Genomic DNA, 12,594 nt, shown 5'->3' on the forward strand with positions numbered 1-12,594 from the left:
TGAGATAGCGTTCTGAGCTATCTGATGTCCATGGACATGCCATGTTTCTTCCTTGATTTTTTTTTTCTCTCTTTCAACTATTCAAGCAAGTAATACAGGATTAAATAGCACAGTAACTGTTCAGGATGAAATTTCCAAGTTACAGTTGATCAATTTTACCCCCCAAAAAAGTAACAGTTTCCAAAAGAAAAAGGCAAATCTATAGGAAATGTAAACACAAATTAACAATAGATTTTATTATTCTGCACAGGACAGCCTACTTACTTAATCCACATTAATTCACAGCAAACAGGCTCTTGCTAGGTCCTATCCTCCTGGACTCATAAAGCATTTAAAGATATTTAATATCTCATTTCTATTGACACTTTTGGACATTTTTCTTGTGCATAACTCACTTGTTTTTAAACCACAGAGAATAATGATGAGGTATGAATTGTTTTCTCTGTTTTTTTATTTGTATCAGTCTCATGTTCAGCTGCTGTTCACTGATATTACAATGATACAAAAATGAAACTGTTGCTTTGAGTTTGCTTTATGAGAAAAAAAATACTGTTCTTATGTTATGTGTAATGTGATTTTCCCTGTGGACTATCTTGATAGAAGTATTATGTTCATGGAATTTGAATTAAACTAGATTAAATATCTGCAAAGATGTGCACTACAGATTTTTTTTTTCTTCCTTAAATCTCAAAAACAAGCAATTCTTTCAAAAAAAAAAAAATGCATGCAGACAAGCTAAAAGCACCAAGGGAAGCAAGAAATAGGGGCATTATCAGATATAATAAAAGCAATCTGGTATCACAGATACTTAACCTGTCCCCTTTTCTGTCTTCAGAGAAGTAGGGATGTGATTAGAGTCTCTACAAATGGTGAATCAATAGCAACTTCTCGGCTATGGATATTTCTGTATCAGGATTCCAACTGAGATCTTCAATGTAATCCAATTCATTGCATCACCATTTTGGCATTTTAATATAAATGGAATCGTCAAAGAAATGACCCAGTGCTACAGGGTTTTATTTGTAATGCTGTGCACAACTTAGAATTCTCTGCTTTGACATATGATAACTCAGGAAATAAACCAACTTATTAACAGTACAGTTCTGTGTATCCTCATCAGTCGCACATGCAAGCATTTATATATCTGATTACCTTCAAGAAGTGAAAGGAAAAATATGTCCCTTGTCATGTGTATGTGTCCTTGTTCAGGAGTACACAAAACCAAAATGAGATGTTTTCTAATGGTGTTTGACATTGTAAAAGAATCTGAGTCTTCAATGCTAGGTTGAAGGACTCTGGCTTACGTTTTTAGATTTTTAGCTGAAGTGTAGGATAACCGTACAATACTATTATCACACAGATAGTTCAAAGTAGTCTTGTGTCCCCTCAAGAACCCAGACTCATGTTTTCCTTTGCATGTGAAGAAAGCTTTCACTGGAGAAAGCCACATACCTTCTGCTTTTCACTGTCAGCCTGTTGCTCCTTAGCCAGCCAAGTTGAGCCGGCAACTGTTTTGTAGGCAGACTGATGATGCCTTCCACAAAACCTTTCCAAAACAAAAGTTATATTCAGTCACACTTTTAGTAATGCTACAAGAGAAAAGGGGAATCGGGCATAGGTGGGCCAGGCATACAGTTTGTAGAATACAGACATGTATAATTATCAGCTTTCATGGTAACATCATCTACTGGGATTCCATCCTTCAGTAATATGGCAGATTTGTGAAAGGCCAAAAGATGTGTAGATCCTAATTCTCAGGTCTGCCTTCTAGTTCTGTTTGTTTAATTTTTACTTTTATTTTTGTCTGTTTGTTCAATTTCTGTGTGGTTCGTTTTGTAGTTTTTAGCAGAAAATATACATATGCAACACATACAAACACATCTGTGTATTGTTTTGTAAATGTTCTCAATCGTGCTTTTTCTGCTTTGCATCATTTATTCATGTATCTTCCATGTTCTCATTTATTTTTCGTTCAACTAAACCTTATAATAAATTATTATTAAATATAACTTGACAGTAACAGAGTCTTAATGTTTTGTTTTCTCCTGAGCATTCGAGAGAGAGGGGGGGAAAAAAAAATGTGTGCATGCATGTGAAAGTACATGTTGGCTGGGGGCTGTGTTTCTATTCTTTATCACAAGCAGTGAGCACTGGAATAGCTGTCGTGAGAGGCAAGAAGCATGTAAACCACATCACTGTCAGACAGCACGCTTCTCTTCCTGCTTTCAAATCTAACTTCAAGTTTCCCTGATACATTTGCTTTTGCCAGCTGAATAATACTGTTTGCCCAACAGTGTGATAACACCTCCTGTGCGGAAAATCATGGACATTTTTTTATTCTATAATGCTCTCAATTTTAAGATTTGAAAGTCATGAAAACAGAGAACATTGAGCACACTTTCTTTCTCACCTTGCCACACAGGCTTCTCAGACATTTTTTTCTTCCAATGAAATGAATGTAATTTAAACATATACTGCTTTGCTCTGCATAGTTGTTCTAAAATTATTACCTGTAAGTGCACCTACTGGGTAAAAATGTTTAAATTTTAGAAGTACCAATAGTCTTCACTTGTACATATGAATCAAAGGGTGCGTTAGTGCTTCAGACTGTCTCATAATGCAGATGCACCCTGACTGGCTTGGGTACCTGTGCTGTCTGGACAGGGCAGTGTAGGCCATGCTTGGCAGCCAGTTTAACTTTCTGCAGCTACCTGTGCAAAACAAATTAAGTCCAACATGCAATGACATGGTCTGAACTCGGGTTACTTCATTCACAAGAAAGAAGCTAATTATCATTTCTTAGGTTTATGCAGTTCACGTAAATCTCCTGTGCTGTCCTGAATGATGACTCTTCTTTTCCTCTTTCTATGTCCCATGTGGTGTGATAATTGTGTTCTGCATAATTGTTACCAGCCTAGAACATTTAAAAAAGAAAAAGGGAAAGTTGAAGGACTTTTCTGACAATGACTTTGAAAAAAAAAAAAGAAACCAACAAATTTTCCTCATATGCTGTTTTGTTACTGGGAAATACTCAACCATGAAAGTAGTTTTTGTCTTCCTGTTTCATGAATAACTTTCGAATTCAGTTCAAAGTTGTACTTTGAATATACTTCACAGCTGTGTCATATTGCATTACTGGTAAAGTATCAAAGTATCAGTATCACTGGAATGCTTCATTCTCTTCATGTACACACTTTATATACTGAAATAGTAACCCACATCAATCTTAAAAAGTGAGTTACTATAAAGATATGGACCATACTGTGAATTACTCAAATCATTAATATGGTGGTGCCTCTGCTAGTTGTCATGTTTTCAAAATTGCCATGCTTTCAGAAGATGGTTTCTGAGGTAATTGGCAAGTCTCTAGGCTATGATTAGCCTAGCAAGAGCTTTATTCTGATGTGAATGTTGACCCAAGAGGCAGAATGAGAGACACAGAAGAGGCAGAAGGCTAAAGGACTTTTTTATATGTCTGTATCTATAGTGAACATCTCCTCAAGTGCTGTCTTAGGGGAATAGATAGAAAGGCAGAGTCACAGCCACTATGTGGGTCATTTTCCTGAGCACATTGCTACTTCATGCCTTGGCTCAGGGTATAAAGAGACAAGGTAGAAGCAGAAAAGTTGGATCTTGTCTTTCTACTCAGGCTTTGAATGGAATTATTAGGGGGAAAATGTCACAGAGCTCCAAATAGTTGACTGATTCTTAAAATACAAAAAGAAGCAATTTAACAGTTATACCAACAAATTATAGTGAAGCTGAACTAGAAATAGGTGAATACAAATAGTATGACAGGATACATTTTTTGGTGGGATTTTTGCCTCAATTTTGAAATTAGCAACTTGAGGGAAAAAATAAATAAATATTGCCAATAATCAAATAGTTCAAATCTTGCAAACCAAAAGAGCTACATGGAAGAAATCTTTAAATACAATTGTTTCATCAAGAAAAAAAGAACAATGGAAATGTATGAACAGAAATATTTCTTTTTTTCCAACCGTAGTTTAAGATCATACTATGCAACTCAGGGAATGTAAACATCATATACAGAAGAGATGAAGTTAAAAAATATGCAAAATACAAAGTATGAGTGAACTCCAGCTGATCTCACCTCGTCCTGAGTACAGTACAAAGCATTAAATAAGGCCTCTGTGATCCTCTTCCTCTTCTTCCTGGTGACACACATTCAGTTAGAATGGAAGGAACTGCATCATGTATTACAATATAGTCCAAACTATTTAATTCCAGCATAAAAGAGATAACACTGATGTAACCTACTTGCCCATTGATATCAATAATATTCAATACACCTTCCTCTGAATGCAGACCATAACATGCAAGAGATTAGCACTCTTTTCTAATGGTCTGGAGACACATCAAAAGAGCTCCTGTTCAGGGGCAAGAACAATGACAGATTGCCAGCAAATTCCAGAAGCTTCATGTGATGTGAACAGGAAATAAACATATTTATTTTTTTCTACTCAATATTTCCTTCCACTGGAAGCAGAAATTCTGGATCTGACTACTACTGTATACTTAGCGTACAGTAGATACAAAAAGCTGCAAGATGTAAGAAAACCTCAAGATGTCACTTGTGCTCTCTATGCACGAAATAGGAACAGTCCAGCATAAGCTTATGTTAGTCTTTACTAATCTACTTTTTTACTAATCTACTAATTTACTAAATATTAACTAAAATGTTAATATTACAATAAGCATTTAGCTAAGGAACTTGAGTAAGATCTTTTGTTTGTTTGTTTTGTTGTTGTTTTTGTTTGTTCTTGTATTGGGAAAAATAAAGCAACTTATTTCATAACCTGCTTAACTGATTAGTTTCTTCAAGTTTAAAATTTTAGCAAGAAAATTAAATATCCAGGTCTATATTTTTTTATAGCCTCTGATAAGCATAGAAGAGCTTTTAACACCTGAATAGCTTCATGCTTCTATATCAAGCAGATTGACTTGTTACTCACTTTTTGCGATAAGCAGTGGTGATGCAGAAAATGAGTAGGAAAACTAACAGTAAAACAGCAGCAGATGTTCCTCCAGCTATGTAGATAATAAACCATTTGTGATCCCAAGTTGCTAGAATATAATTGCAATAAATATTGTTAGAATTTTGTATAAAACATCATGAACTTCCCATGACAGACTAAGCTGAAAATCAACAATTATGTAGACACATTATCCCATGAGATCTCAAGCTCACTATTCAGATCTCACAACCATTACCTCATTTCTGAAGAGCCTTTGTTATGCTGAACTAGCGCTTACAAAAGCTGCGACTGAGATGATGGAAGGTGAATGAACACAGCGCAGCAGTACTAGAAAAAAACAACAGAGATGTCTTGCGTATTCCTTTTCCTCTCATTCCCTCCTGTGGTGAAAAAGCAGTCCAACAGCACTCATAAGTGACTCAATATACAGTCAATAAAAGCACTCCGATGACTTAAATGAATATCCATGACATTGTAAAGGTTTTCTCATAAGATACATGCATAATGAACTTGCATTAATTCCATGAGCAACCAGACAATTTCTCAGCCCCAGAATTCAGTGCTTCACACTTTTATCAGTTATTTTCAACTCTGATTCAAAACAAAATCTGTTCATTTTTTAATAAAAATATTTCCACAAGAAATTCTTCTGTTGTGATCAATTTTCTATAGCCCTGTACTGGAAATAATTTGGTGATGGATGTCAACCCTATTTGTTCCAGCATTAGCAAAAATTATTTCTTTGAGAATCAAAACTGAGAAAGGGAAAGTTACATTTATTGTAGTTTGAGCTTTGCAAATGCATAGTCTTCTCCAATATGGAATCACTTCAAATAAATCTGCAGATCAACATGTAATAATGAGAGGGTCACCATGAACATGAGGGAGTCATTCTTTCAAGTGAAAAGAGCTGGAGAAGTAATATGCTCAAAGTCACGTAGCAAGTCCACAATTCTAGTCCTCAACATAGTTATTTGTTTAAAATATGTATGATTTTTATCATCATCTATTGCTATCCTTAAAATGAAGAAGAAAAAAAAGTATGTCAAACCACAGAATTCTAACTCAGCTTTTTGCAGCCCACCACAGTGTGCTACTTCCTGCTTCTGTTGCGTCTCTGTGCTAGCTGTCTGCAAACTTGAGAGTAAACAGCACAAAAAACAAGCAATCACAAATAGAAAGTAATAAACACGGTATGCAGTGTATTTGTGACTAGCAGTAGCCGCAAATATCTTTGTCAGGTGGTTTTACCAACTTCTAATAACATCAAACTTCTAGCAAACTCCAGTGAGCTTATGTGATAGCACTGTTTTGATGAGAGCGCGAGCCTGTCCCAATATGTACTGAATAAATATTTCCTGCATGTTCTTCAGTTTCTCAACATGTAGTAATAAAACAAAGCAAGGCATACGAAAAGGTGAGGATGCTTCTGGATGGAAAAAGAAGGCTGAGAGGAGGCTTGATGACGGCTGCAGCTCCTCACAGGGAGCAGAGGGGCAGCGCTGAGCTCTCTGCTCTGTGTGACAGCGACAGGGCCCGAGGGAACGGCATGGAGCTGCGTCAGGGGAGGGGCAGCTGGGGGTCAGGGAAAGGGTCTGCACCAGAGGATGATCAAGCATGGAAAAGACGACAGCGCCAGGCTGCCCGAGTTCAAGGAGCATTTGGACAACACTTTCAGATACAGGGTTTGTATTTTGGGTGGTCCTGCATGGAGCCAGGAGCAGGACTGATTGATCTTTATGGGTTCCTTCCAACTTGGGATATTCTGTGATTCTACAATAAAAACGGAAACTTCAGTATAAAGAAGTCATAGGGTGCTGTTTTGTATTACCTAATGCAAGACAGTGAACATATCTTATGGACACAAAGTTGTTCTGTGTGTTTCAGATAGAAACTAACAAGTTATTGGTGAGCAATAACTACTTAGGTTAGCTCTCTTTAGTGTTCTAGACAATGTAGAGAGAAAGAGCAGTTGAAGATGAAACCACAGCTGCTCCAAAGAGCTGTAATTCTGGATAGACTAGAAAACTATACGCTTAATTCAAAGACAAATGAAAAAGAATCAGTATTGTTAATGACAATAATCTCAGCAAACCATTTGCTGAGCCATCATCAGTTGGCTTTTCTCCTGGATCAAACTACCCATTGAAATCAGCTCAGGTATGCCTGTTTAGTATTAATGTGCTCATTGGAAAGGATAACAAAAAAATACTGAATACACGTGAATCTTATCACTGGATTCCAATATTACTTACTCTCTCAAAAGTTTACGCTGCTGAAGGTATGTGACACAATAGAGAATGCTGCCTGATTACGCAAACTAATGACTTCTGTCATTACAACTACAAAATGCAGACACTCTACTTCCAGCATGTTTTCAATGTCTACATGCTTGAAATGACAGAATAGTGCATATGCATATGTCCAGCTCCAAGAAAAAATATTTTTTTTCAAGTTCTTGGCTACTTGCCACAGAAAATCTTCATCTGTGCCAATGAATACTTACAGGAATAAGGAGAAAACACTCTGTAAGCAACAAAGAAATTTTTGCTACTCTGTTTAAAATTGTATGTTTAATTATCATTTTGGGTGGGTGAATGTGGATAGAATTCCAGACTTCAGCAATGTCTCCATCCTGCAGTCCAATCCCTCCAGACTTCATTTTTTTCTTTTCATGGCATTTCACCTTCAGTTTATCAGGTCAAGATAACAATCTATGACTGAATGAGTTTGAGAACTGGGATTATCAGCTGTCAGTTCAATTTGGATGAGAGAAGTCATTAGATTTTTTTTGGAAGCAATAACAACTCAAAAGACCTTTTGCCTTTTCTCATCTTAATAAGTAAACCTTTCCTGAGGCAGCTGTTTTTGTTAACAATACAAAATCTATTATAATTAAGAACTTTAACATAACATTCTAGGTTTTGAAGAAACACGTCACAGGTTTGCCATGTGTCTCTTTAGCTCTTGTGTTCTCATCAAAGGCAATATGTCGATTTGAGTAAAATTCCCATTATTAGACAGTATTTGCTCCCTCAATAGCTTTGTAGCCTTGGCATTTTCTCTACAAGACTCTGAAACTTTTCTGTGCAAAGACTTTAGTGCTTTGGTTTTGAGGAGAAAGTACTGGTGGGGCAGACATTTATTTGTCCTAACAAGAGATTTTAACTGCACTGTTAATATCTACATGTAGCTTGTCACATGCCTTGCTGATCTGGCATGTAAGCGATGTAACTAAGACATCACTGAAATAATTTTGCCCACAAGTGAAAGATAGAAATCCAAAGTGACTGCATCTATGTTCAGAGAAAAGTGCTTTTTTGAGTAGAGATCCACAAAGACTGATATCTTGCATGCATACAGGAAGAATTCATGTATGAAGAAGGAAGCTAATTTCACTCATACTTTGATTCTCCTCACCCACTACCACAGCATTATGTTGTGTCCATTTTCTGTGGCACAGAAGTACTGCTGCTTTCTCCCAGCTTGGAAGGATTGTGTGATAACCCGCTGTGACTGTACAAGGGCTGCCCTGCTTTTCATTTCATCTGCCATTTTTTTCTAAATGCTGGATTTGCCTTATGCTGACCTGTTATCTTTGTGATTATTTGCTTCCTGTTCTTTAAAACTGAAGGCATCAGGAAGTAGTTCCCAAGGTGAAAAGTCTCTTTTATAGCTAAAATACACTGGAGAAAATTTAGTAGTGCTCTGAAATTGAAGCAGCTTCCTATCAGCCATTTTAGGCATTAGTTACTACACAGATTCTGCATAGAGCTCAGTCATATAAGGCTTTTGTGTTTTACAGTAGTTTTCATGCAAAATAGGTGGGTTCAAAATGATAGTAAATTGTAACAATAAAAAAAGTATGAACAAAGCCAAAACCAGAAAGAAAAAAAAATCGGCACAGACCTTCCTTACATCATTAACTCACGTCTCACTGGCACAACGCAAATTCAATCCATCATCCTCATGCACAGATCACCAGGTCTCAAACTGCACAGAAGGTAGTCCCAGGGGCTGCCCAGCTGGCACTGTCTCTGGTGGCCCAGAAACCACTGCAGATCCTTACCCAGCCACCTGAAACAGCTGAAGTGGCATTTTAAAGTCTATCCATAACACAAGTAAATCAGTAGGGAGAAATGTGACTTCACTATGCCTTTTTTCTTTCATCTCCTGCCAATACCAAAAGGTGCATTTGTGCTGCAAGCCTCCGCATTTGCACACATTGAGCTCAGATATCAGCCCAATTCTGTGGCTGCTGCCAGAGAAAGGTGTTCAAAGCCTGTAAATTTTCATTTTGAAATTAAATCCTTCCACAACATTTAGGTCTTCAGGATGAAATAACAGTTTCTTCCATGTTTTCAATTTCTTTCATTCTCTCTTTCTTTTATATACCAATGTACCTATGAATACTTATTTATATACCAAAACAAAATTATAAGAAATCTGCTTCTTTCCTTCAGAAACTCGCTGAAAAGAATTAATCAGAGGGAAAAATGGGGTAAGTAAAAATTAAAGATTGGTTCAGATGTGAAATCTGGTGACATGACCATATTAGCAGAATTTTCAGAAACAGCAGAACAGTGAGGAGCATACAGAAATTAATCTTAAATCTCTTGAACATGTTACATAATTATGTTATACTCAGCCTTCTGTTTCTGCAGCTGTTGTTTGGCAAATCCACACTGATTTACATATATGTTACTTTATGTTTTCTAGGTTTTAAGGTCAAAAACAGATTTGTAGAACTGCCATTTCAGCTGGAAATTCTGTTACTATTAAACAAAAATAACAATATTTGGTGGGAAAGAGCTGGCAATGATACTGAACAGATCCCATGGTTTTGTTTTCACTGATGATGAAAAACATTAAATGAAGCATGCTGACTTCTACTGACGCAATTGCAAGAGCAGCCAAGGCTTTTCCCATACCTAAATATCTGTTCTCTTACATTCCTCTTCTTTTCTTCACAAGAATTTCATGTTATTTCTCCTTGCAATAATACTTCCACCTTCAGACAAGAAGCAAGCTTCATTTTTCTACTGTGTAACCTCTCAGAATCTGTGGTTTTAGAATTATTATCATTTCTGCAGATAATCTCTTGTCCTTACTTTATATCTCCTTTCCTACGAGTTTCTTCCTCTTCAGAAATTCTTAGAATCTTTAAATACACAGCTTCTCTTAAAATAAACACAAAAAGTTTATTATTTTTCCTCTTACTCTCTCTCAACCAAAACAGAGTTCTCCCTATTACTATTCACAGTGCAACTATTCTGCCGGCTCCTAGACTCTGTATTTCTGAATGTCTCTGTCACTGGCCAAGGTAAGAAGATTTGCAGTACCCATGCAGAATTACATCAACAGAATAAAAACATTGGAAGAGTTTGGTACCAAATCCAAGCCTAGACTGTGGCTTAGCTGTAACACTTACCCGAGGAAAATGAAGTGTCTGAACTGATAGAGCATATACAAAAATTAGCACATCTAGTTTCTGTCATCACTCTTTCATTAAAACTACACCAAAGCAGAGTAAGAAACTCTGAGTGAAGTTATTCACAGGGTCTGTGGGAGCCAACACCTGGCCTCTCTCTGCTTTCCTCTTAGCATTTCTCCATATCCCCGTGGAACTACTAGTCATGCATTATGAAACATATCTAAACATTAAAGGCAAACAATTGGAAATCTTTGATGCTTCACTTCTTTTGGAATAACAAAAAAAAAGCAAAATAAAGTGTATCAAAATGTAGAGTGTTTTAGAGGAGGACTGTTTTCTGAATCACACTTGAGCTTCTTCAGTGGTTTCATACCTATTTTCTCCAACAGTAACGCATAACTATGCTGGTGTTAAAACCAGCTATGATAAATAGAATTTTCTTCAAGATCAAAACAGGCAATGTCTTTATTTATTTTTTGCTTTGTTTTGTTTTTAACTAGAAAGAATTTGCATAGGTAGGTCTTAAAGTCGAGGCTGTTTGGCAACTCATTATTTGATTTAGGTTTGGTACAAGAAACACTTTGTTTGGAGCAAACAAAATATTTTAATTGCTATACAAATTGTGAATGCTTAATTATATGAATATAGTCAATATTTTGAAAATTGAATGTTAAAAAATTTTAGAGGTGAGAGAAATTATTTGCCTGATGCTTCATCACATTTTGTTCATTTTCATGGACTTTCGTGGTCAAGTGTTCAGAGTAAAATCTATCAACTTTTTCTTCCTGAGTGCATTCTCAGTACATGTATCTGAGATGAACATATTCTGAAGCTCTATACTGCATGCCACAGCTCTACGTGCTGCCAAACAGATGTCTGCCAGCATTCATTTATTAACACTAACAAAGGCAGTACCAAAGACAGCAGAGAGCTGGCCTGAATGCTACAACAGGAGAAGAAGGGCTGGGGTGGTACAAAAACTCTGTTTTCAAAAGGAGAAAAAGTTCTTCTACACAGAAGAACTAAAACTGAACTGTTTTTACAGTCATAACAGAACATAGAACTAAAAGTGGGATTTAGCTCACAGTTTGAGCAATCTAATTTTATCTGTCTGTGTATGGAGACCGAAGCTCCTATTATAATCAAACTGTGAAAATAGTCCCAGCAAAACCTGAAGAATTATTCAGCTCCTGCTATGGAAATTCCTTACTTGAACAAAGCACAGTCCATTCTACAGATTCTACATTTACAACAGAAGTTTGCTCTTAGTTCCCACTGGAAGACAGGTCTCTCACCTAGGACCAAGGTTCATGCCCTGCAGTACACTGTATTAATGGGGACCGCCCCATGTCTTCAGGAGATCAGTGTTCTTCCCTTGCAAACTCTGCAGTCTCCTCTTTCAAAGAGTCTCCTTCCTATCATCAAATCAGCTTCTCACAAACAGATCTGAAGTCCTGTTATGACATTAGACAAGCTAAACCAGCTTATTTCCATGGAAACCAGACTGATTGTTAACTTTGTCATCTTTCTCACACTGCTAATTTGAATGTGGCATTTGAATAAACTATCATTTGTTACCGGAGTGTTATTTGTTATGGGTGAAGATGCTAATGCCTCAGAAGGTCCTGAAAACATTTACCACTACCTTCTTTACTTACCAACCACAGTGAAACTCATCTCAAAGGTTTTATTTCTTCCAGTAGCCATGCAGCGGTACTTTGCGAAGTCGGAAGCTGTGACGTTTTGAATGACAATCGTTGAGCTTGCCTGACCAGAGCAATCCACCAGTGCACGTTTTATGAAATCTGAACCAAATCTTCGCTCTCCTCCTGAGTTACACAGGACAATGGTATCCGTCCCACCTGCTTTAATCCTTTCCCATTTCACTTGCTGCACCAAACCTCCAATATCGTAAGGGCAAGTAAAAGTGACACTTCCTCCTGGCTTGGCAAACATCAGATTACTTTGTCTCTCAGGTATTTCAGAAGCATCTGCTGAAAAACAAACAAAAACAGGAAAAAAGCCCATTGTCATTTATGCCTACATATGAGTATATTTCAATACTTTTCTAGCCCAACCAGCTTTAATGGAACTGTGAGGTTGTGCTGACATTTTAAGAAGGCTATTTCTATAAATTTTGAATATATTAACAGTTTAAGC

General features: G+C 36.8%; 1 protein-coding gene across 2 annotated transcripts in view; it reads right to left on the reverse strand.

Annotated features, from left to right (window-relative positions):
* Positions 1-211: 211 nt before the first annotated feature.
* The window catches only part of CD226 (CD226 molecule), a 33,368-nt gene continuing 20,985 nt past the window's right edge, over positions 212-12,594 (reverse strand). For both annotated transcript variants that reach the window (XM_048940755.1, XM_048940756.1), the window contains 4 exons: positions 12,093-12,428; positions 4,977-5,088; positions 4,115-4,175; positions 212-2,914 (listed from right to left, as the gene is read on the reverse strand). In XM_048940755.1, coding sequence (XP_048796712.1) covers positions 2,786-2,914; positions 4,115-4,175; positions 4,977-5,088; positions 12,093-12,428 — 638 coding nt within the window. In that variant the 3' untranslated portion in view covers positions 212-2,785. The remainder of the gene's footprint in view (positions 2,915-4,114; positions 4,176-4,976; positions 5,089-12,092; positions 12,429-12,594) is intronic.

The sequence above is a fragment of the Lagopus muta genome, chromosome 3 (genome assembly GCF_023343835.1).
Source record: "Lagopus muta isolate bLagMut1 chromosome 3, bLagMut1 primary, whole genome shotgun sequence".
Classification (NCBI taxonomy): Eukaryota; Metazoa; Chordata; class Aves; order Galliformes; family Phasianidae; genus Lagopus; species Lagopus muta.